The following is a 26,821-nucleotide window of genomic DNA, read 5'->3' on the forward strand; positions in this document are numbered from 1 at the left end:
TACTCTGGCTCTTCAGATCATATAAATTGCCTAAACATTTGTAGCTTTCAAAATGCAGTGTTAAAAGCTTATGACAGAAATTTTCATTCCGTAATATGGCATGGACTTGTGTCTGCTTTTAGGAAATATGCATGCTCTGTATATTTGATAGTAAAATTATAACCAAAGGTAAAACTCGAGACAAGTAATACTAAGAGACTTAAGGAATGTAACCCTTCCTGAGATATCTAACAAAGACTGATGCAATCTATGACTTTAGTGATGCAGTAGCTTGCATCTCCTTTAGCATTAAAAATTGTGATTGCAGATATCTATGCTATTTAAACACTCTTCTGCTTCATGTGTAATAAAACACTTTATTGTACCTTATGTAACTAATTTTCCTGTGAAACAGATGTATTGACTATAGACTAGACTATTTCAAAGGAAAAACAGTCTTTTTCTTCCTTTTTTATCTTTTTACTCTCCAAGACAAGCAGACCACAGATAAAATTTCACTAGATGATCTCTGCAAAAATTGCAGGTTTGATGTGTTGTATTTTATAGGTTTTACCCAAACAAATTGGATATTTCCTTTAGTTGAGAGCTTTTTAAGTGTAAAGATCACAAAGTCTGGCTTGGGCTAGATGAAGTTCTAGCATTTCAAAGACTAGTCACTCGTGAACTTAACTTCTAAATCTTTTCTATGAAAACTTTGGGGAAAAAAAATGCTTTCTCTGGCAGAGTTTTACTCGTTGCTTTTCCACATGTGCCCTCATTTTCCTCTGTTTTTGTACATTTTCTGTTAGGGTTTTTTTTCCCCAAGTATTTCTGATATTATTAGTAGAGCTTTAGGAATTCCATAAAATACTTCCTTCTTGTAAGGAAATGTCTACAATATGAAATTATAGAATTTGTACTTATATTTATAAGATTAGAAAATTATTTAGTGTTTGTCTAAGAAATATATTAAGCATTTTTATTTATATTCAGATGTCCCTTAGCTGCCTCAGACTGCTGTGTCTGAAAATTTGGAAACAAACGTTCATCATTTGAGCCCCTCTCCTCAGAATGCTCACTGGAATTTTTTATTCGTTATCCTCACAATCCACCTGGGACTTTTCTCCCTTTCAGAGTCTATTGATTGTTTCAACTGAATTACAATATCTGAAGCTTTATCATTTTATTTACTTCAGTAGATGGAGCATCTCCATCAGACATCGTGTTTCATCCACTGAGGGCCATTTTTAGCTCAAGGTCTCTTCTACTGAGGTATGGTGTATTACGGTAATTTAAATTGACATTGAAGTTCATTTCAGTTGGACACACAGGGGAAAAAGATATCCATAAAGAATTCAAACTGATCTAGTGAAACCACTGCAAACTCTCAACTTTTATTTAAATCTGGGCAGTATTTTCCAGGAAAGTCCTCTGTTACCCAGTGTCAGCTGTGCTGATGTAAGTGCTAATCTAATTGTTACATAAATGCCCTTAAAACTCTGTGTAACAAAGCACTGGCACCCACACATGAGTCCAGTACTAGTAGACTGCTTACGTGAGTACACATCCATGAGTACTCTTCTATGGCCCTGATTATACATCCTTGCACCACCTGAAGGGACTTGGGCATATGGAGGAACTATGAACTTAGAGGAGACAGGAGACTGCTGATCATGCAGAGCAACTGTGTTGGAGTTACGAGATTTTATAAAGAAATTGCAGTACTATATTGCTTTAATTGAGTTAATTATGTGGAAATAAAGAATGAAATTCTGGCATGCTGAAATGAACAATAAATGCTCATTCATTTCAACTGAGTCAAGATTTCACCTTTAGGACTTTCTTCTTCTTGTGAGATACTCAGGTCTGTAAGTGATGAAAAGCTTATAAAAAAACATGGTAAGTAATAAACTTCACTATTAACTAGCTTTTAAAATAGCCTATTTACCAGATCAAATAACTGTTTAACACACGCTATGCCTAGGTAGCACTTTATAGCTATCCTACCTTCTTTTCTTGCACAGTGTTGGGAACTGTTAAAGTATAGATTCCACTCGTCGTCAGTCCAGATTTGTAAGCTTCAGCACAGTCTTTGAAGCTGATTTGCTCCTCTTTAGCTATGAAGTTGTTCTTAGCTGTTAAAAATGTAACAGAAATTGAAGGCATTAATAGTGCAATCAGCTTAAAGCTTTGCGGTTCTGAAAAATATGCCTGGGTCTGAAAAAAATGACAAATCAAGGTATTAATTATGTGTGTTGTTACTTTATATTATTTAGAGACATTATTCTGATACGACTGTGGCTGCTTGACAGGTTGAAAAGTGCTGACACTTATTAATATGTTGAATAAGAAAACTTAGGCTATAGCACTTCATCCAGTTGAACAGTTTCTGCTTTCATTCATTTCGTGGCCTTTGGTATGCTCCTACGTGCATCACAACCTCTGCATGCATTAACTACTATTACAAACATCTAACTAGCAACTGATTATATTAATAATGACCTTTTGCCAGAATTATGGAATCTTTTACAATACAGCTGACTGGAATAACTACTCTTACGAAGTTCTGGGTAGGTTTTTTTTCCCCTGTGTTGAGCAGGAACAGTTTTGTATATATCAGCCTGAAGCCTGGTATCTCAGCCCGACCCACTAAGGATATATCCCTTCTGGAATTCATTTGTGTAAAAAGTGTATTTTAATATGGCTAAGCCTTCTTATTTTACAGAACAATCTGAGGCTCATCTTTTTGTTCAGTTCTTTATTAACTATGGAGATTGGAATTTCCTGGCATTTTGCCTGCTGACTGATATTTCATATTTGACCCTTTTGGGGTTGGTCCTGTGTATTTTCCCTTTTAATTTAATCTAACAAGCACAGCCAGTTAGTACAAAGTTCTAGGTGCCATATAAATACATGCTTATATTACAGTTGCTTATTATGTTCTTTTTAGCTTGCTTATTCATGATTTACCTGTTTACGTGCTTTGCCTTAAATATAAAAATAACACATTCAGTGTTTTAATTGCTTTTCCACACTCTATTGTTTGTATACTGTCTTAGAAGCTTTCCCTGCTAATTTTGTCTTTTTGGCAAACACTCATTATTTTTTCCACTCTGGGTTTAACAGTGTTGTAGCCAACATTACTTTGACTTGTTTACTTATTTGTGCACTAGCATAGCAGATAACATCAGCAGGAACATGTACAGCCTTGGTAATGGTATTTAAGGGGGTAGTGTCAGTTACTAAGACAAAAAACTTGGGATTTGCTTTGTTTAGAAAAACCTACATTGTATTATTTAGGACACTCCTGAAAGTGAGGACTTCCAAACACCCTTTTCCTTTTCTGTGATCCAACACATTATAGTGATGTAGCATAGTCCGTCTATACTGTCTTTTCAGTTGTAATGACAACTATTTTTAAATTCTCCTAGTATTTAATTTTAAAACCTTTATTAGATGTTCCATATGCTTGTGCATTTCCAGCCCTGAGAATTTTATAGGCAAACATGGCAGATTCTTTACTCTTTTATAAAGAGTAGCCATACCTTCTTACTTCGTCAGAGTTCTGTATCAGACATGAAATTCAAGATAAGGAATTTGTTCATTTGTTGAAATCCTGTTTAGCCATAACTTTCAGTTTATGGTTTGTGTGGATTTTTTTATGGAGCATGTGAATCTGCATAAATTTGGAAGCTATGCTCCGTGGCTATGATTTGTTGCAGGGCTGTCAGGCATTTAGGGGTGAGATTATTGCCTATAAAATTTGCTAGGCTGAAGGATATTTAAGATGAACAGGGAAGCTTCAGTGAAAGACTGGAGGACTTTGGGGACTACCTGCTGCCCTGCGCTGGTGCTTTGTGTTGTTTAGGGCTGCTGAAAACTGGGCTGGTACTGATTCCTTTGCCTTTAATAGCCACTATGATTTGTCCTTTCTTTGATCAACTCTGTGTGCATAGAGCAATTAAGAGGCAGCAGAAGCAACCTCTGCAAGCCAGGAAGAAAAGCTACAGGCCTACATCATGCAGTCTAACCTAGACATATGGTCAAGGGAATGTGTATTGCCAGATGAATGAATGCCACGTGAGACGAATGATTCTTGGCATCTCTGTGTTTTGTTGAACCACTGGACAAGTGGGCAGGCAAGCCAATACAAACCACAGAATATGAATAAAATGTGGAAAAGAAATGACATAGATGTTGCGGTTGTTCTCCCCCACCCCTGAAAACCAGGTTAATTAACTCGTATGCAGAATTTAAGGCAAAAAAAATATATTTATACAGTTTTGGAAAAGCAGAAGTGTGGCGAAACTGGTTCTAAGACTTTATAGGTAATAATGTACACAAGTTAGGGAATGTCACTTAAATGATATAAGCACGTCTGCTTTTACTTACAGTTTGGTGTAGATATCATAGTAAGCAAGTTATGAACAGTCTCCATCAGATCATGTTGCTGTTTTTGCAGAACTGAGTTGTTTACTGTAGCTGTAACTAACTGTTTTTCTAGTTCTTCTATTATAGAATTCTGTCTGGCTACCAGGACTTGAAGCTGATCTTTTTCATCTTTTATTGACTTCAGCTGAAGTGTGTGCTTGTCTTCCATCTCAAGAACTCTTTTCTCTAGAAAGCTAAATAAAAGATTACCATTAGGCTCCCCATAAACAATTTTGAGCTGATGTAAAGACAGTCATGACTGTTACAGAAGTTTCTTTCTTCATAAGTACTCAACTGCATTCTCTGATGCCGTGCATGCAGTAGAAAGCTAAACAAAAGATGAGTTTAGTTTGATACATATGCTTTAATTTATGTTATTAATACATTAATTAACTTTATTTACTATAGTCTGTATTGCAGGCTTTTAAAGCATAACAGTTGGGTGGTTTAAAATTCAGCATTATGAAAGGAAACATATTGTGGAAGATTTCATGGTTTTATCCTATTAAAAAATGAAACTTATTTAAAGATGAGCCTATGAACTTTTCAAATGTCTTGTAATTATAGTAAAATACACACTTAAATAAATGTTATGGCCATAAGACAGGGAAACATGCAAATAGTTCCTTGAAGATGTGTTACCCATCTCCAGTTCTGGAGCTGGAGTAAGTAGGTGGCTGCCTGGAGCACTGTTTCATTGGTAATTATTCTGATGTAGACTCTGAGAAAGCTGATTAAAAGGTGCATGGCCAGAAGGGAGAAGTTCACCTCAAATCCACTGCTGTTATTGAAAAAAAAATCTTGAACTTTATAATTAAGTCTCAAGCAGATTAGCTCGATTTCAGATTGTCTTTTGTTAGGTGAAGAAACAATGCTTTGTATTTATGTTGGTTTTACAAGGGTAGTCTAATGTTTGCTGAGTTCAACACAAAAAATAGTGGTATTTTAAAATTCAGTATTTGCTTTTTGATAAGGATGCTTGTTCTTATTAAGCTGGCAGATAAAACCTTTAGGGAGCATGTATAAACGTAGTAGAGTAGTGAACAAAAATGTCAAAACATGTCTCCTGGGTTTAAGATAATTCTTTCAAAATAAAAAGCACTTTGCACATATGGTTCTCATTGGAAAACACGGCTTTGAAGGAGAAAACTTACTGTTATTGTTGCTTTTAGATTTCTCTGTAAATTATTTATTGCCAGAAGTAAAATAAGACCCCTGTGATACAAAAATGAAACTAGCTGAAAAAAAGGTATGAGCCTTTGGACAACAGCTGAGTACAGAAACGGACAGGAGTAATAGCTGAATATCGGTCTGAATTTCAAAAGATTGACTAGTAAGGAACATTGAGTATTGAGTAGATTTGACTTTTCTCACCAGAAAAAACTGTGGCAATGACCTGATTATGTATTAGGATAGCTATGTACTATGTGGAAATAAAAGTTTTACAGATGTGGTCGCACTGGATTAGTTTGAGTCAGATTACATAATCCGTAACTTCATCTGGATAAACCTGAAGAAGACGATAAATGGGCTACAATTGAAGTATTTCAGGTTTAAGCTGAAGTTCATCATATAAAGGAGAACTTTCAGTAGCGAAGAATGTATATGAATAGAACACAAGAAGAATAAGCCTGCATGATTCTAGGCCTTAAATAATACATGACCTTCGTAATGAGCACAGCTGGGTGTGTGGAGCTTCTGTACAAGGCCTTTTTTTCCTACTCGAGTACATTTGTTTCTAAAACCTTTAGAAGACTCCTTCAGGGAATAGCATTTTATCAGGTTGATTGGCAAACTTACCTGTTTTTTTCTTGTAATTTAGTTATCTCATTGGTCTGATCTGAAATCTGTCTTTCTAGTTTGTTTGTTGAAAGAGAGTGTTCCAAAAGCTGAAGTTCAAGTCTGGTTGTCTGGTTTAATACCTAAATAAAATTGATAAAAATATTTTAAAATTGTGATACTTCTTTTAAATAGATTGTAATTTATGTTATGACATCATGCAAATCTCTACTCAAGCCTGTAACGAAGAAAATATCTTTGCTTAATTTGGGCACAAATGCTCATAGAGTTAGAATGGAGAAGAATACACAGAGTTGTAATGACTGTTGTTACACCACCATATATCATTGGGAAAATTTCAGTAGTATGTTATCTTTCTCATCAATGTCTGAGAGTTACTGTGTACTTTAGTTTTTCTGTCATACATTCCCCTCTGTTATGACATGCTTATTTCATTACTGGAAATCTTATGGTGGTTATTCAAAGAATAATTTGAGTTGTTTTCTCAGTCTGGTGTAGAAACAACCATATCTCTCAGTGGTTGAAATCTTGGCCCAGTCCTGGAATTATTAGATAGTTCTGTCTTTGGCCCAGTCCTGGAATTATTAGATAGTTCTGTTTTAGCTATTTTCCTTAATCCCAAATTGTATTTTAAAGCGTTTATCATGTGAACCACACTTTTATTGATTCATTCCTTACATTTTAATGTTACCTCTTCTATATGTACTGTTTACAGTCTAAATTTATTTGCATCCTTAAATGAAGAAATGCAGGTATTAGGAAGCATGAAAGATATTTTTTTTTGTTTGTATCGGATTACATTACTTTGAGGCATGTTTTCTAGAAATATTTTCTCATTGTTTTAGAACAGGTTTTTTTAATTCAGCAGAATTTGGCTTTTCTTGGCAGGAAGAATTGATTACTCATGTCCTTCACGTTAAACAGTCATTCAGGACATGATTTCACACTTAAGTGTAATTGAAAACTATTGCCAAAAGTAAGTGTCCTTGAGAGAGCAATTGTTTGGTTAATTTCCTTATGTTGTTAATTAAGCCCTTAACCCAGTCACCAGTAATTTCAAGCAGAGAAAGAAAGTTACAGTGATGATTTTCCTTTAAGCGGAAAATAATTGAATAATTTCCATAAAGACATTACTGTGAATGAATAAATACATTTTCTCAGCATGTGCAAAATACTGGGCTCCTGAATAATGCAGTCAGAGAGCTGAATTCAGTACATCTGTGAGCTATGAACTATCACTTTATTAAAGAGTTCACAAAGGCTTGGTTTAGATTAAAAAATGTAATTTAATTCATTGGATGAATTCTACAGCTAGTAAAACGTTTACCAAAGATTTTAGGGTTTGCATGCTATTTACATTATATAAAATGTTATGTGCTGCATGCTATGTTCATTATTTGTTTTGGCAATTATATATCTGAATTTTCCTACCAAGTCAGCAAAACTACAAATACATACCATTCTACATTGATTGGGCTTGCCCTTATAACATACTAAAATCTGCATTCTGTTTTCACAGAATGTCTTGTAGTTAACGCTTTTTAATTCAAGCAGTAATAAAAGGTAAACACATTAAATTTTTTGTTTGAAATAATTTAGAGAATAATAGCAATGGTAGACAAGTTTACATCTGTATGGATATACTTTTCTAGCCTCTTCCTAATTCCTTTTTTCTCAATTCACCTCTGATGTGTTTACTTATACCTCTGTTAAATAACAGTAATACAGTGCATTGCACTGGAACTTAATTGTTATCCCACTTACAGTATATGTGAAAACATTCATTAAAAAGACACATTTTTCTTGATAAGTTATAAAAAATACAAAAGAAAATGTAAATGTAAAAAAGCAATTAGACTGGTAAATGGAACAAAGGTAGTCTGAAGGAACTCTCTTTTTAGCAAAGATCTGGTGGTGACATGTGAATAATCAACAGAGATACACAACCAGGGTTGTATAAAAGCACACTAGTACCCAACTGATGCTTGGATATAGTATAGTAGTTTTAAGTACATTATCTTTAAAGATTAATGTAACAATTGCCCTGCTAGACATACTTCAAATCCTGCTGTAATGGAAATCTTTCAAGTGACAACAGTGGGCTTGACATGGAACTATGTATTACCAAATAGTAGTGTTTCCTTAAGCTGGGTAGAGCTGTTGATTGTAATGATTGATTTCTAATTGTTGAACTGAATAATGTAACACTAAACTGTGTTAAACGTATAGTCGCAAATGTTTAGGAAGCAGAAGCATTTTTAGGTTGAAATTCATTACTTACTTGTGCTTCAACATCTGTTAATTTGCGGGTCTGTTCAGCTGTTTGATTTAGTAAGTTTGTGCCTATTTCAATCATTACTGCAGTCTGGTTCTGCACTGCAGTTTGCTGGATCTCTACCATTTCTTTCTTCATACTGTCTTGGATGTAATTCTCAAGCTACATGGGAAAGGAAAGAGAAGATAGTTGCATTCTTTAAATGGGGGGGGTGGGGGGTGGTAGTACAGCAAGCCTGCTGGCTGCCTTGCTAAACAAATTTGTTCCTTGTCTGTTATGCATTTAAGTGAGGTTTCCCAATGTTAAGCTCTGTGAAAGGAAGGACAAATACGATAAGGAATGTGTGCCCATGCATTTTCTGAGGCACAAACACAGATTTGCAGGAGGTAGGTAGAAGGCACGGTGGCAAGAATGCTTGCAAGGGTTTGGAAGCTTTCCTGCCTTAGTGCTCTCAGTACTGTAACCATCAGAGGAGCTTCACCAGCTTTGGCAGTGATGGGAATTTTTTAGAAGACAAAACTTTAGGATTTTAGTCATCTAGAAGTCAGAGATGAGATCAGATACCATTTTACACTGTCATATGTGCATTTTTATCAGAGAGAATTTCAAATAAAGACATGAAACAGTAAGAAAACTTATAAATACTTCAAACGCTTAATATTTAGGAATGCAAAAACTTTTAAATACTTGATTCTGAAGTAATTTCTGTGTTTAATAAGGCTTTTTTTGTTAGTCATTTTATAAGAGTACACTGCTTTCAAGGAAAGCAAGGGGAAGATAAGTAGCATGGAGAAAATTCAAGTAACCTTCCATGAAGTCTGTCTTTCCATGTGTCTGGATTATCCAAAAGTAGTCTGACTCTTCTCCATGCTCCTTTAATATCATTTTCTCAATAAGTCTGCAAATATTTCATATTTCTTTCATGAGTCACTGCTCATGTTTGAACTCTTAAAAATCCAGGCCACTTGGATTTCTTGTTTTTTCATTGACTGGAGAAATTTCTAGAATCAAACTTCTACTTCACTCCAACACTGTTGTAGCAAAAGAACAATTATCATTTCTGATCTTCATGCTGTACCTACAAAAAGGATACTAGCTAGTAACAAATAGCTAGTGTCATTGGGCACAAATTATAAAACGTCACAAATTCCTGATCTATGGAAAATGGTCAAACAGGTTGCTATCTTTTTTCTTTTTAAAAAAAAAAAAGTATTATTTTGCTAATGCTATCTTGATATGAATAATGGCTTGGAGTGAGGAGGAGCTTTGAACATTATTGTATGGCTCCTTTCTGTATCAGTGAGGAAAAAGCAGCTTATTATTTAATACTCTCATCAAACCACTGTTCAGATGGAGCCATTCCACTTCTGACCAGCTAAAGATCAAGCAGCAGATCCACCAGCTTGGAATGTCTCCCCCTTAAATATTACTTAGGCAAGGACTGGATTTTTTTTTTCTTTCTGATTTCACAGTTGTTTTTTTACAGTGGTAAGTGAAGAAAACAGGATGTATTAGGAAGTTAGAACCTTTAAAACTGGAAGTATATCCTTAGTTTGAGGCAAGCATCACTTCTTTTTGTCCAGCGTGACCAAACTTTCAAAGCAGTATTTGTTTGTTCATTCCATTCTCCCCATGCAGCTGGTGAACTGCAATGCACAACAGAGATCGCAGCCTGGCACGAGCTTTGACTATCTACTATACCGCTGCATAAGTGTACTTACTTCTCAGATGTACCACAAGGATTTAACAGTAGCCTTTAGACAGCCTTGCCATGCTCTTTGCCTAATAACCTTTTTGAATACTAAAAGTAAACATACAATCAGCTGGGTTTTGGCATGATAATTTAACATGGGTATCTTTGATCGCCATCACACCGTGGCAGACTTGTTCCCTATTCACAGGATCAGTTCTCAAGTGATACCTTTTGCTTCTGGATTTTTCTCACTTTCAAAAGCTTCCTCACACATAGATAAATCTACTTCGACCAAACATGTTGGAATTTTTTTAAAACTTTGGTGACATCTTTTAGGTCAGCTGCTTCTTTTCTGCTGACCTAAGATCAGTGGCTTTTAATTGTGTCCTTGATGATTAGGATATGAGATGTTGGAGTATAGTGATAATTAATTTAAAAAGCAGTGCAAGATGGTATTTAGTACACCATGGTCCAAGGAGATGTGCAAAATTCTGAAGGCTTGTATATAGACAAAAATAAGTAATTTTTCACTAAAGTTAGATGCTGCTCCATGAAGGCTGAGAACAGCAATTAAAATGTGTCCCTCTGAAAACATCTGCATCTGGGGATTAAACAATTTGAGTCCAAATTAACTTTAGCTACTGAAACTGGAGAACTGAACATCATTATAGACAACCTGGAAAAGACCTTTGCTGAAATGCACCTCTGTTAAAAGAAAACGGAGATCTTCAGAAAGCATTTTGCCTCAGTATCACAGTCAAGCATGGTAATACCTTTATAAAGATCAAGGATATGGCCTCGCCTGGTGGACTCAGTGTGTATCTGCATTTCGAAGGGACATTGCGGGGGGGAAGGACATATACAAAAAGAAAAATAAGTGTGACATCTCAGGTATCAGACAGGTACCATGTAAGAAAGCATGGAAAATATTGCGTCTCCTTGAATTCAGAAAAAAAGGCCCACAAATGAAAGAAAGAAGGCAATAAATAGATGAACAAAGAAAGATTCGTCAAGAACTTTGATCTTTCATAAAATAACTGTGGATATAAAACCCTCATTCTTCAAGGTTGGTTCCTTGTTCGCTAGAGAGAGATCAGAATGAGAATCTCAGCAAGGTAATCTCTGCAAGTAAGATCAAAGAACTGCATGATTTCTTTGAGAATGTTATCACTGGGTTATTCCAAAACACACTACTAGAAAATTAGTTAATTCTGGGCTTAAAGGTAAGGTAAACATTTTACAGTAGGCTTAGGCAATTGCTCAGTTAAAACACAGAGCTGTTAAGGTTGCTCTGATTATGGTATGCAAAACCTGTGATTACAGCTTCAGGCATCTGGTGGTTCTGGTTGCCAGATTTTTATACCCCTTGTCACTGTGCTTGCAACCTTAGAAAGCAGTTTTGTTTGGACACACAGACCTGCAGTTTCATAATTTTTCTTATTTGAATAGCTGTAAATGTAAGCCTATCTCCAAGTATCTAACCTCTTTCCAATAATCTCATTTATGGGATGTATTCTAAATTATTGAAATATTCTCTTGACTCTGGTTTAACAGTTTGTCTTCACATCTGTTTTTCAACTTAAAAATATTAAATAAGTAACTTAGGGAATATGGTATTTGTTCTTCCTTGAAAGCATGATACGAACATGAAAAAGGATTTATTTTAAGATCAAAAGCCAGTTTCATAACCTGGCTCATTTATTCTAATTTAGAGCAACACGAAGCATCAAAATGATACTGACCTATTAAGTGGCTTTGGAGCTTCTTGTGGGTTTTTTTGTTCCCTAAAAACCCTACAAAGCATGATTACATAAACCCCTTCTGTTCCTTCCGTAGTATTCACTAATCCTCTGCCACTTTTGTGCATTCTCTGCGTGTACACATCATGAAATCCTTTTTCCTGACCTGAACCAAGATACACACGCATCCCGCTTTGCTTATATATCGTACAATGCAAAACCATAGAAAGTAGGCCTTTTTACAACTACTTTTTTTCCTCCCCCCACCCCGCCCTAGTGGCAGGTGCTTACTCTCTTAAACAAAATAATTACTTTCAATCCAAAACGCCTATCGTCTCCCACTAAGCTTAGCAAGAGCAGAACGTATTCCCATTACATACTTTGAGAAAGCAAGGCCCGTGGGTCTCCCTGAGGGAGAGGTGGAAGAACTTGATTTCAATACAGGCTCCAGTTAAGGCAGCCAAGGCTGAGCTTCATCGACAACACTGAGGATTAGCAGCCATTTCGCAGGACTGCCGTTCTTTGTGGCACGCTTTGTAGCGTACTATTCATCAGTTCCTGCCAAGGAGCCTCCTTCCTTTATAAGCAGTAGCACACTCAGAATTTCTGAAGAGGGGAGAATAGCTTGCATCATTTACAAGAGGGAAGGGCACAGGAATGAAATACTTCAGTCCCCGTCCATGAGTTCAGAAGCTTGGCAGTTTAAGCAATATGTCTATCTTCTCCAGTACTTTGTTCAAAAGCGGAAGGTCCAGCAGGGATTATTTGCCACCATTTCTCCTTTGCACATGCCTAGTTATGGGAAGATAATTTTTAATCTCTTTTTTGAAAATCAATTAATAGCTGGCATATAAGACTTGTGTTGATAAATGTTAACCTTGATCACATGATGGTTATTTTGGACAAAGTAATTGTCAAAACCTGATAGCTGACTATTAGTGATGCATTTTCTTTCAGAAATTCTGCTTTTGAGGAGTCAGCCAATCAATCTGAAGAAAATTGCAGGGGAGAGGGAAAGAGGTATTAATACGTTCAGATTTGAAAAAAGAAATAATTGATAGCATTTCAGTGATTCTTCGTGGGATGTTATCATGACATGTTCTATTTTTTGTGTAAGACTTTGCCTGGCATATATTCCTGAAGAAAGTAAATATAAAAATGAAAGCACAGATGGGAAGAAGCATGTCTCTTAAAGTACGCTTAAACTGCAAAAACAGCTGGGAAAATTAAAAAAATTACAATTAAGGTTTGTAATATGGTGATGCGTTTTTAGAGACAAAATTCTCTAAGGTCATCAGTTTAGGGCTGTCATGCTTTATTACTTAAAATCATGTAAAATAATAAAATCTGATGAAAATGCTTTAAGTTGCCAAAAGAATGAGGACAGATCAATCATATTGGAGCACATTCTAAAATATTGCTTTTATAGCCAAGATTGTCTTTTTTTAAGCAAGCTTAAAACTGGCAAGAAATAAAAGTCAAAATGTAAAGTATTTGTTAAAAGAAATTTGTTTTCTAACCATTGGCAGATAATAGTATTAATCCTTTTTGAAGGGTTGCCAATACTTATTTAAACGAAGAGCCTTCCTGATTGCTATTGTATAGTTCTGTAATATGGCCACAACAATTTTCCAAAGTATCAGTAACTTATTTGTGCATTTTGTAGACACTTCAACTCAACACCTTAACCATTTTTTCATTTAAAGTTATAAATGAGGTCTTGCTTTTATTCTTTGCTGCCAAATGGTTAGTCTATACAAATTGAACGGTCATGTTCCTGGCAGCACTTATAGCTATATGAATACATACATCCCTTCTTTGCCAAATGCTACCCCATATAAATACTACAAATAGTACTGGCTGCTAGTTTCATTTTACAGAATTTGTCAGTTATTGGAGCAGTCCTTCCAAGTAAAGTTTGGTGATTTTCTTTATGTTTATAATCTGATTCTGTCAACTGTAAAACTGGAATGTTAATTTTCAGAGAGAGCTAATGTTAATTGTGAGTTTCTATGTAGTGCTGTGTCCCCTAGAAGAAGTAGGTAGATGGCTGGAGTACGCACGATCCTTTGTATTCACCCCTAAGATCATCAAACTCTATCAGGATCTTTTTCCTTGAATCAAATACGGATTCCTAGACTAAGCAATTTACCAGTTTCAGGGAATTCATCTATAAGTTTGAGAAAATCCCAAAATCACTCTCTTTAGGCTTTCTTACAACTTGTCTACTGAAATCTGAAGATAATCTTTATTCTTACAATAAAGCATCCATTCTAAAACTGTACCTGCTAGGAGAAATAGCAAAGAGGTCAAAGTTTATCTGCAGTCGTATCTCTATAGCCCTGTATTTAGATCAGCAGATTCATTGCATGAAAAATGTCACTAGCTCCATGGACTCAGCAACTGCTATGTGATATACTGTATGAAGCTCAGCTGCATTTGGGTTGGTCATTCCATCTAACAGCTGACCGCTAGCCAAATGGAGAGGTCATACGCCTCCATGCCCCAGCCACATCTTCCTGCTGCTGTCCTTGCACCAGCTCTCTGTTGTTGGATTATTGACCAAACCTGAAGGCACTAACCTAAAAGAAAACAAGGGGCAATTTCTTGTTAAGTTTGAGGATTGTGGATCTCTTCTAGATGTCAAAACTTACTAAGATAACTGGTGGCTGCTGATAGCATAGAAAAGTTATTTTAAGAAGTAACATGACTTAAAATTATATGCTAAAGTTTTAAATACAGACTTTGCCTAATGTTCTCCTAAAGATATCTGTGCATATGAGGGTCATTAGCTTCCTGATTGCAGTGACAAGTGATTGTTTTCCTGCCATTAATTTGAAGTTACAGATCCTTCATATTCTTGGCAGCAGCAGGCTGATAAATAGGGAATGATTTAACTAAAACTATTTTCAAGGGGGAAAACCAAAGAATATGCATAAGGTCCCCATGAGAAACAGCTATTTCTATTCAGACCTTGACTGTGCTTAGGAGTTAATTTACAAAATAGTTCAAAAGAACTTGCAGAAATATTGAACAGGTGGTATTACAACACATATTGCATGCTCAGTCATCTAATATAGATACGGTGAAAATTGCAGGGATAATGACATGCCTGTAGTGCTCTTCCACTATTTTTTGTTTTGAATTTCTGAAAGTGGAGTAGATACAGCAGAAAACCTAGCAACAGAAAATACAACATTTACAGCTAGGCATTTTTTAAATATGCATTGAAGCTACAGCGTTTGACATATTGAGCTGTCAAAAGCTTTCTGAATTACTGTTCTTGCATCCCTACTAAAAATGTCTTGTGCTTTATTCAAAACCTATCTTTGTGAATTTAAAATTAATTTAATCAGCCCTTTCAGCACTTGTGACCATCACCCTGACATTTTGTTCCCCAAGATGTTTATTTTATACAGAAAAGTGAGCAAGATGGAAAATGAACTTAAGCATCCGTAATCCATTTTGCTTTGTTCTAGTGACAGGGCAAAGTAAGAAATTCGCTGATGAGTCTCATCAGTTCTTTTTCTGAATGCTTTTCCAGAGTACAGATGAGACCTTCCTACTTCGCATACTCCCTGAGTTATCTTTAAGCCAGTAGTGCTTGGTCTTGGCTGCCTTTACCCTTGTTTCAGACGTGGCAGTGTTCTTTGGATTGTGGCCATGTCTGTTTTCTTCATGAGTTGTCTGAAGTAGAATTTAGCCCATAATTTGAAACATTTTTTTCAAAATCCATCCCAATGTGCAACTGTCTCACTGTAGGAAGTCATAGATATATGCCACATAATCCTTAAATTTCTGATTCACAGATGTATTTTTGTACAGAAAGACAGAAAGTACAGTTTTATCAGAGTATTTTAAAAGACTTCACTTTCAATTAAAATACTAAATATGTAAATTGTTTATTTGAAGTGTAAATTGTCTGAACACTAGGGTTTATTGGGAACTTTTTTTGGATCCTACTGAACATGGATAACAGTGAAATGTAATGTAAGCTTTATAAAAAGAAGAAAACACTGTCATGATTTCATCACAGCACTTCATATAGGCAATATAAACTATTTTACCTACCTATCTATATACGCCACACATGCTGCTTAATGTGCATATATGTAATGAAAGGAGTACCGTATTGCTAGGTGCTCCAGGTATGCTTGTATTTGTATTTCCACATCACTGCAACATACTGGTGTTATGAAGACAAAATACTAAAAATTTGAGTTTTGCAGACAGTTTTATTCTCTTTAAAATATTTTTCTTACTTGTTTTCACAGTCTATCAGTGTTGCTACTGCCTAAGGTTAGAATAAAAATGGAAAAATGACTATCCCTTCCAAGATCCATTTATCCTGACAGACCTAAAGGAACACATTTTTAAGGGCACTGCATCAATCTCTATCAATCAGACGTTAAGCTATTTTAAATCGGCTTTTAATAAAATATTTCTCTCTGTTTTCTGAAGGTCAGTTATCAATTTCAGTAGCTTGCAACTTCTGGAAAAAAAAATTACTACACTGCAGAAGAAAAAAGTGATCATGTCTGGAGAGACATATTGCTGATGCCTTTTATTTTTTTTCCCCCTTTTCGTGGGGCAGGAAGTCCCGATGGACTATGTGTTGTTTCTCAAGGGAGAGGAAAAAATCTTTGGGGAATGTACATGGGAATGCTTGAGATGTCTCTATGCTATTAGGTTCTTACATGCTCCATCGAGCATGTCTGCCTGTCCAGACCTCCAGCTAAGATTTTTCTCTTATCTCATTTTCCTGTCAGCAAACACAAGGTGAAAGTAACATAAATGAATACTAGCTGAAAGTGAGCTGTGATTTATTGGAAAATATTCAAGCTAAAATTGTGTAATAAATTGCTGAATGTTTAAATGCTAACTCTTAAAATAGTAAATACAGACTTTAAAGTAAATTATATGCGGGAGATGATTCAGTTAATGGCACCTGTGCACTAAATGAAAGCTTACCAACTTATTTTCATGTCTGATTACACCTCATTTAGAGGAAGCTGTTTGTTATAGCTTTATAATTTATACTTTCTAATAGAAGGAAAAAACTCCCCCCCTTCCTTCACTGAAAGTAATCTACTTGAATAAAAAACAAATACTTCATTAATATAACATGAAATTAAATGCATGAAATGCCCTCATTGTCTGGGCAAGTATTTATGAAGAATTACTTTCACTCTTTCTTCTTGACTGGAAGTATTTTGTACCTAACACTAAAAGGTATTACAGCATGATAATACTTTCTACCATACATTTTGAACCAACTACAAAAGTTACCATCAAAATGTGATGACCTAGAAAAAGCAGAAAAGTGCACAGGAAAATGGAAGAGACTTACAGCTGAAACTGTCCTGAAGGAAATCTTAGAGCTGAGCTCCCACTGTTCCAGACACTGAGCTTGTTTTGTACACGTGACATTGCTTTCCTAACTGTGTGCATTTTCACGTAGTTTGTTACTTGGAGGACGACATATGTTCATTATACTATATATGATACATATATGTTTTATGGTGCATTTTTTTAGGAGATGTAAATAAAATTGCGAATGAAAAATATTCTTGAAATTTAAAAAAAACCTGTTAAATAGAAACTAGTCAACTTGACAAACCTTTTAACAGTGTGAATTTTTGTATGGGTGAAGAAATAATTTACAATCAGAATTTAACAACAGTATCTTCAGAACTAAAATCAACTATTTGGTGATTAACTGTTCTCATTAAGAGTTAAGGATATTCATTAAGGCAGTAATCTAAGATTCTGAATCACTGTTTTTCAGGATCACAGCTAAGTGGTATTTGTCTTAGAAATCAGGGAAGGAATTCATAAAGTTCCCATTAGTCTAAAAATAAAGAATAAATAAATAAATAGTGTGAGTCATGAATGGCATTTTGCCGAAGTTCAGTAGCACTGAAGCCAGGAAGACAAGAAGCCAACGATGCTTCTACCATTCACTGAAATGACTATACATATTCCTTGTTTTGTGCAACCAGCCACCAATATTCAAAATTAGGATTCCTTATTTATTAACGGTATAAGAAATACTGCCAATCAATATTTAGTGTTTAAATTCCAGGTTGTAGCAGTGGGCTATAATTTCACAAATTGAATATTCAAACTTTTTGGAGACAAGCCTACATGTTTTCAGTTGTACTTTGTACTTCCATGCCACCATCAGGAAACTGGGACTTCACCGCACTGCTGTAAAAATGAGATTCTGCACTAAAAAGCCCACATCTGAATAAACACTTCCTATCCCAGATCTAAAGTGATCCTTTCCCATTTGCCTATTTTTTCCATTCCACTAAGCAATAGGCAGCTGAAATAAACTTACTATTAGGTATGCTGGTGGGTGTACTTACGATGTTTTTCATGAAAGACATTGGCTATGTAGCCTTACAAACGTTATGACATTTTTAGCGAATTTTTATGTCACGGATTTTTCACAATATAAAACCATTTATTATTACCTCAACTTACAATATCAAGTGAACTTTGTTATGAATTTCTCTATCAACACAAAAGCCTATTTTAGCGAACAGCTCACGATTTAGTGGAGCAAATCATACTGCAATTTTTTGAGGAGATATGAAGCAAATTCCTCTTTTCAAAATACGTCATTGGGAAAGTGAAAAAGAGCTAGGCATTCACAGTTCATTCTCTGCATTGCTTTCTAGGGAAGCAGTCATCTTGCATTCCACTTCCAACCAGAAGGAAGAATGATTCGGAGTTCAAGGATCAAACTAGTTAGGAAGCTGTGGAATACAATTAGTCCCTTTTGTAAGCTATAAAACTGGGTGTCTCCTGTTTCAAAGCTGTGTTCACAGAGCATCTTTCAGCATGAAAAATCATTAGATTTTTTTAAAAAAAACTTCACAGATAAAGGAGACTGAAAGCATTTTGAGTAGTTCTTAAACTTTGCAACATAGTGGTTTCTAAATATAGTTTATGGAACTTTTATAAGATTTCTTTTCTTGAAGAAGAAGCCTCAATGATGATGCTACCAAGATAGACCCAGTCATTTGAGCTGAAGGCCTGCCAATTTCTGAATGCTCAAGACTTTGAGACAGTACACGTCAGCTGCTGATTTCAGTTTTGAAGGACTATGTTTCTCTACTAAGAACTTGCACTGATTTTCCTGTACATTTGCAGGGGGAGGGAGGTGATTTCCCCTCTGAAGTGCTGTAGTTCTTTTTTTTTTTAAGACACACTGCATCTTTCTGTCCTCTGTTTCTGTTGCTAATATGCTAGATGGACAGTGGAGGTGGTGTGTCTGAAGAGCTGCTACATCTTCACCGGACTGAAAATTCCTCCCTTGCCAGACCAGACCTGTCAGAGAGCTTCCCTGAGGTTTCCGAAACACTGGGCAGGGGAAACAGGACCCCAACACCAAAATGGACTTGACTGATTACAGAAAGCACTAAGGGCCACCCTGAGTAAGGGAAGCTCAGGTGGTCACCTCTGCTTAGTTTAAAAAAAATCGAGCATCTTTGTATGTTCTTGTCAAATGCCATTTATTTATTTCCTTTTGCTGTTCCGTTAGCAGTTAAGAGTGTTTAAAGCAAAAGCTTCTGAGGAATTCCATGCTTGAAAGATAACAGGAAGCTACTGTGTTAAGAGTGGACAAACACAAATATTTGGAAGTAAGATCAGCACATATAGACAGCATACTGCAGAAACAACATGTAGCATGTGATGCAGACAAAAAAAAGTATTTAAAATCAGGTAATCCTGATTAGAAAAAATACATTTTTTGCCTCAATAGCCAGGATTATCCCTTCAAAAGCAGGCAGTTTAGTCTGTTGGCACAGAATGAAGAAGCAAAGTCTATCTATCCATTGCTTCCAAAAGTTCGTCTCTGGTGCCCCACTGAGCACTCAGGCAGTGATGGAAAGTCACCTCTTGAGCTGAGCTCGTCAGTGCTCCTGGAAGCCTCTGAAGCCTTGCAGCTGCTAGTTGGTGCCCTTCTATGAAGACCAGAAACTGGAGCCAGATCCTCTGGAAACAAATGATGCTGTTGGCATTGATTATAATAGAAGAGGAGGAACTCTCAGCAAAAACAGCTAAGAACCAAAGCTATGCGCTACAGGATAGACATTTTATGAGGAAACTGTCCCTGTCTGTCAAGATCTGATGGGATGGGCCACTGAAGAGGGAGACTTAAATGCACTTTCCAGAGACTCCCTTGGATTCAAAATTCTGCTCTGAAGATGACTAACCAAAGTACCGTGACACTGATACTGCATGCAGCTAGCCAGACACAGAAGCTATCTGTCTTAATACCCAGGAAAGTATGCATGCACGTGAGGGTTAAGAAATTTAACGAGGACTGAGCTGAGAATCCAGAGCTGAGAATCCTGAATGACAAGGGATGCACAGAAAAGGGATTTCAGACTGGACAGCTGGGAAGCTGAATGGTCTTAGCAAAGGGAAAGAAGGAGAAAAAAAGAAAAAAGGAATTGAATCTGTGTGAGCAGAATTTTAAAAATTGATATGGCAGGGATAGGAATTCATAAAGGTAATGGAAAAAAAGGGCCTGGAAATATGATCTTAAAAGCAGCTGAGGGAAGGAATTGACTAGTTGGCTTGAAGGTTAAAAAACATTGTGAAATTGAAAGGAAACTTCACTGAGGAAAATGGTGAGTGTGATAGACTTGACTGGATGAGACTCTTGGGAAATGTTACTCCCACATGAACTTGAGAGGGACAAGCAAAGGAAAATGTATATCTCCATGTCACTAAAATTATCACTCTCTTTTTCTAGTCCAGTAACATCCCAACTGGTCAGAGGTGGTCCACAGGAAGTAAGCCTTAAAGCACATGTATGATTTACTGGTTTACACCATTATCAACTTCAAATAATTAAAAAAAAAAAAGTTTCACCTTTTGAGTCAAATGAGTTTTTAGATACATCAGATGAAATCTCAGTTTCACTAAGAAGTCAGTAGGAATTTTTCTATTAGCTTAAGAGCAGAACTAGGTTTTTGTATACTGTCCTCTGAGCCTTTTTAAACTAATAAAAGTTTACCATAACAAAGAAGCTGAACTCAAGACATGGATAAGTTTTCTCTAGATTCAAGTCAAATAAACTTATGTGTCAGGGGAAAAAAATCAGGGTATTGTTAACTATATTTAAACTTTCTTCCATAGCTGGTAAACTGTAGTTGTCAGAATCCTTGCTTGCATGTGGTAAGATTTTATATTTGTTGCAGTTTATATTCTTTCTAAGGGTTAGGTTATTAGTCTTGGGGTTTACCTTCTAGTTATTTGAACTTTCATCATGTCAAGAGTAGTTTTCAGAAAACATTCCCAGTAAGGCTCCAGTAGCAGTTACGACAGGATTTTTTAATTTACTATTACTTTATAGGCAATCATTGTATCTAACAGAAAACCTGGCATCAGCATAAAAGTTTAACATAAGTGAGAACACAGGGATAGTTAATATATTCAAAGTTCAGACCTCATGCAAGGAAGCTTAGTTTTATTTAAGTTGATTCCTTAGAAGCAGAAAAATACAAGATTTTGTCTGGGTTTACTCATTCACTTAAGCAGTCTTTTGCCTATGTTATCCATTTTTTTAAAGTTGTATTAAGCAACTGGAAGCTGGTGTTCCCTTTGAATAGCTGAATTACCCTGTTTATAGAAAAGCTTTCTGGAAAGAAAAGCAGAAACATGGAAATTGTTTCATTAAGTCTTCACTAGGGAATTTTCTTGAGTATTGAACTGTCTGAACGGACAGGATATTTGTTAATGCGATAGGAAATTATGGCAAGCGTGTTTTCCATTGCTACATATATTTCAGTCCTGATCTGCAGCTTTTTTGATGTTTGGATGTTGACTTTTTGCACATCTGAGATTGTCAGCTGACAGACGATACTCTGGAAAAATGAGGCGACTGCTTCTTGACTGATTGGCACCTTCTCCTTAAGGGGCTGGTTTATATTTTGACTTTGAAACTGGGGGTTTGAACTGGTATCTCGCAGTTGCTTACACCTAGCAAATGGAAAACGGAGAAGAAAATTGTTGCACAGAACATAATGTTGTAGTCCAAAGGAAGGGACCTAAAGCAAGTATATGAAGCAACATAGTAGGATGTCTACAATTCTGTGGAGGAAGACAAAACTAACATGATTTTTAGGTACCAGCTATCAAAATTTGATCTCTCAGCTTACTCAAATACCTCTAGTGTAAGACATCAGGTCATATGATGACCAGCATGCCTCCAGCACGCTGATGTCACATCACATGCAGGGGAGCTGCTGGTGGGGCAGGGGCTATAGCTACTGCCCAGGAAATGTCCTTTCCACTGAGCTGGGTGTCTCCTCATTCCCACACCCTGACAGAATGGAACAAAAAGGCTTTTTCCTTCCAGGATCAGACACGTCAGGTGCAGGCCCAAACTAAAAAGCAAGCATAGCGATGAAGCCGATACCGTGGGTGCATGAGGTGAATGACTCTTAATGCTCGCGGTGTGAGAATGAACAGGTCTGCCGGGCTGTTGTTTGGATGGGGTTTAATACACTGCTCAGTCAATTTTATACTAGAGATTTGAGGAAGATCCTACCATTTCTAAACAGATACCATTCTTTCTCCAAAGATGAGAAGTTTTAGATTTTCTCCCTGTCAGAAAGTTCTGTTATGCAGAGCAATAACTAAAGATCAAACATTTGCCTACTGTGTTTTCATGTGCTTTTGACAAACACTTTATTCAAAAAGCATACTAAAGCATTGCTTCTGAAGTATCTCAAATGATGACAGTTGTGCGACTGATTATGCTGCAGCACACCAGAATGCTCTAATTATGCTAGTTTTGACTTTATACTGAGTTACTCTGGTCCTCATGTATGCTTTAGCACAGCTTTTGCAATGCACGTAGCTATTTTCAACTTCTTGGTAATTACATTATTAAAAGGTACTACAGAGTCTAAAAATTGAATATGTTTTAAAGAATTTCAGTTCCTAACATTGAGAAACATGATGTCATGTATCAAGCAAGGGGTTTTTTTTCCCCAGAAACTTAAAACAATAAGATGTCATAGCTAGCTATTCAATAACATAGTCTGTTAAACAATCAGCTGTTACCACAACATGATTTTAATCCCTGACCAAAATCAGTGATAGAAAGTTGGTATGTTGCTCCTCAGAGGGTGAAGGAACCCTATATAGTTTCCTTTTTTCTTAAGCTCTATCATGATGCTTGAGACCTGAATACCAATACAAAACTGAAAAGGTGGGGGTTTTTTTCCCTACAGCATTAAAGGGAGTTTGAGCAAAGTTAGGACACTATATGCCACTTGGGTTTAACAGGAATCTCCAGAGACAGCTGAATTGGAAAGAAAGTTGCTGCCATCTAAGAATTCTGAAGTATTTGCTCATCTGGAGACGGAAATGTTTCACTCCTTACAGCTTCTGTGAAGAATACCAGATTTCCATCCATACTTTTAGTAAGAGAAAAAGGCTAATAGAGAGAAGGTTGCATATTCTAGTTTACTTTTTAGCAGTAAAATCTTGTTACAACCTTAGTAAGCTCCTGGAAGATTATTAAATAAACTGATAAAGCTTCATATGGGCAGTATAAAGACAGCAGAAAAGTTCCTGCAGCTTCCCTCTTTCTGTCCAGGCTAAGACATAATGTGCTGCAATTTGGAATGAGAACAGACAGGTATCTCCATATCATACAAACTGCAGGATACATTTGCTGAGCTTTGTAAACAACATCTTAATTTTAGGGTTAACCTTTTCCACAAACAGATAAGTACTGAAAATCCTTTTCATTTTTATTTGGAACATAAGCTTTTTTTTTTTTCTTTTTTTAAGGAATTTAAGGAGTAGTAATGTATTTTTCTAGGCAGCTTGAAAACTGACACAGTGAGTGTTTGCAGAACTATTTAGGTGTGGGATTTTTTTTATACAAAACATGGATCTGGCTTTTGTAACTTAAAGAATTCTTTAACATTTCCTCTGAGCTTGGTTTACTCGGAATACACTTTAGGTTCACCAAACAGTATTTCGCTTATTCTCAGTAAAGAATAACTACAATTCTTTTTTCCTCTGTACCATTTCCTAGAGATATGTCTGTTAAAGGAAATTAAATTATCACATATTTCCAGTTGTAGAGCACTTTTTAACCTTTTGTTTGTGTGTGAGGTTATTTGGCTCAACACTGTGGAATGTGCCATATCTCTAAGGCATTTCTAAGTATTAAATTACTGTGCCATCCCTTTTTTTTTTCCCCCAGATGCTTTGCCCTATGAAATTACCTGATGCTCCTATTATTTTTTTCACCTGTAATTTGTATGTGGCTAGTCTGAGAAATTCAAAGAATAAAACAGCAAATAGAATTGTGTGTGCTTATTTCTGAAACTTCTTATTCAGTGCCATAGAAACTCTCCTTTTCTTGAAGGTTATATTGGTCTTATGGACTTATGTCAGCAGACTTGTGCTCCACTCACAAATTGTTTTCTCAGTGGTTTAGCTGTTATTACCAGTAAGAGATTTCCTAGGATGCATTTGGACCACCAAAATGTTTTCTCTGTGTGACATCCTTGTTTCATATACCAGTAAATACATGAAATACTATTTTATTCAAGAGCCATCTTATCCCATCTTCCCTTCTGTAGTCTGTACGGGCATCCTTAAGGTTCCCATCAGTATTTTATTGCTAACTAGATGCCAGAACCCTTTTTTTCTGAAGTAAAACTTGCCTCTTCTGTTCCAGGAATATTTTATTTTTTTTTTTATTGTAAGAGTGAGACACTGGAACAGGCTGCCTAGAGAAGTTGTGGATGCCCAGTTACTGGAAGTTTTCAAGGCCAGGTTAGATGGGGCTTTGACCTTGTCTAGTGGATCCCAGTGGCAGGGAGGTTGGACATGATGATCTTTGAAGGTCCCTTCCAACCCAAACCATTCTGTATTTCAGTGATTCTGTCAGAATATGGGAATGGGGACACAAACTCCATGGAAAGGCCATCAGTCCTCATTTGACTTTTGTACCTAAGCTGTTTTAACAAGTGGGAAGTGGGAAATAGGCTTATGTATATATATATATATGTATCTTATTTGCAGCCTAGTCCACTTTTCTACTTTCTACCTATTGTCTCTTGATTCTGAGGCTTACAAAGTTCAGTGCCAAAGTAGCATGCCAGGATGAGGACCGTGTAGCATGCTACCTTCTGCACCTTCTTCAGCAATGCTGACACATCTGCCAATTCAAGGAGGATTTCTCCCAAGCTTTCCATTCCTCTATTTCTCTCTTCCAGGCTGAAGAGACAGGCTGAACTTAATCTAGGGAGATAATTAAGATGGACAGAGTCATCTGATGAAACTTTGGGTTTGCTAAGCTCCAGAGAAGGATCCAAGAGTGGCACCTCTCTTCTGTAGACCCTAATCTAAGATATCACACTGTTTTCTTACTCAGTCGGCATCATTTTGCATGTCTAGCCCTATAATACTGGTAATGGTGGGCTGCCCTCTATAGTAATGGCAATAGTGGAGGGAGACAGTCTTACTTTGCCCACATCCTGGCTTTCAGCTGAAGCTATGTAAAATCCCATGAAGCAACATATGCAACAGCAGGTTCTTGCATTAAAGTATGTAAAAAGTTGTTAAATAAATAGTGGTTTACTAAGCTGCCTTAGTTTACTGTAAGAAGTATTATGAATCAATTAATTTTATATTTTTAATATAAATATTGTATATTTTTAGAAACACAAATACTGCAGTATAAAAAAAGACAGTATAATACAGTCACTGAACATACTAGATGTCATATCTTAAAGATTAGAAATGGGTATCTTTGTCTTCTAGCCAAAATTCTGTCTAGGCAAAACATGCATGATTGCTTGGTTCCCAATCACAAGAAACAAGCTCACTACGTCAGCTGTTTCCCTTGGTAAATTATGGGGAGATGCTCATTATTGAATTTATTCATAATTAACAACAGAAAAGGAGCAATAACAAGATAATTGTCTGTAAAAGAAAGATCACTCTGAACCTCAGTCTCTTTCTGTAAAAGTTTCAAAGAAATTCTAAAGGTTATGCTGTTAATTGGGTATGTAAAACAAAAAGGACTGGCAACTGTTAATTCAGGCAAGAAAGAGAAAAAAAGAAGAAAAATAACGTACTTGATGGTAATAATTAGTGGATTAAGTCTCCCAATTTGCTGTTTGGACCAGTCAAAGATGATAAGTTTATGATCATACTAGTAACAAACAAAGCACATGAAAATATATCTTGAATGCTAGCAAGAGACTGGTTCAGTAAAACAAGCCTCTGTTTATCACAGTTTTTACTGATAACATCTTGGACATGGTGAGCCCTCAACTTTGTTTTTTTCTTGTAGTTCTGTACAAGAAAATCTCTAATTGTCTTTGTCGACTTGGTACGATTTCATACCTGTATCACCAATTTGCTATTTGTGGAATGATGCAGAAAATAGTCTTTACAACATAGTTTTTAAACACGTGCAAAAATTTCATTTCAAATGCTTTCACAGAAATTTACCTACAGGAGATATAACAATAAACAGCATAGTCATATCATTTAAGTAGCACCGAAACTTTATCTGGTGACACATACTAATCTGAAAGTAAAAAAAGTATTTTCTTCTGGGTCCTGCCACTACTTTTTTGCTTAGCAAATACATAGCTGATAGACAGAAACAAGCACTTTCCACAATAAGTAAAAACAGATGCATTACTTAAGAAAGGAATGTAGCTCTTGATTCAGAGTCAGAATCATCGCTTGCGTACTTCTACTTCAAAATCTAACACTACACAAGGTATTTGTCCTTGTCCATTGTGTGCAGATGTTTTTGGATGATGGCATGTCAGAGTATCTTTTCATATTTGAGATAGGAAGTTCAGTATGACAACAATTATAACATTTCATTGGTAA

At 36.1% G+C, this 26,821-nt stretch overlaps 2 protein-coding genes across 4 annotated transcripts in view; one reads left to right on the forward strand and one right to left on the reverse strand.

The window, feature by feature from the left end:
• The window catches only part of MCPH1 (microcephalin 1), a 135,482-nt gene that overhangs the window by 66,521 nt on the left and 42,140 nt on the right, over nucleotides 1-26,821 (forward strand). The window lies entirely within an intron of this gene.
• Nucleotides 1-26,821, reverse strand: part of ANGPT2 (angiopoietin 2) — a 46,502-nt gene that overhangs the window by 15,302 nt on the left and 4,379 nt on the right. Inside the window, exons 2-5 of one of the 2 annotated variants that reach the window (XM_005238132.3) lie at nucleotides 8,492-8,647; nucleotides 6,211-6,332; nucleotides 4,372-4,604; nucleotides 1,987-2,114 (exon numbers count right to left, since the gene is read on the reverse strand). In XM_005238132.3, coding sequence (XP_005238189.1) covers nucleotides 1,987-2,114; nucleotides 4,372-4,604; nucleotides 6,211-6,332; nucleotides 8,492-8,647 — 639 coding nt within the window. The remainder of the gene's footprint in view (nucleotides 1-1,986; nucleotides 2,115-4,371; nucleotides 4,605-6,210; nucleotides 6,333-8,491; nucleotides 8,648-26,821) is intronic. The other variant, XM_027787804.2, reaches the window with a different exon arrangement.

This window comes from Falco peregrinus, chromosome 7 (genome assembly GCF_023634155.1).
Source record: "Falco peregrinus isolate bFalPer1 chromosome 7, bFalPer1.pri, whole genome shotgun sequence".
Lineage (NCBI taxonomy): Eukaryota > Metazoa > Chordata > Aves > Falconiformes > Falconidae > Falco > Falco peregrinus.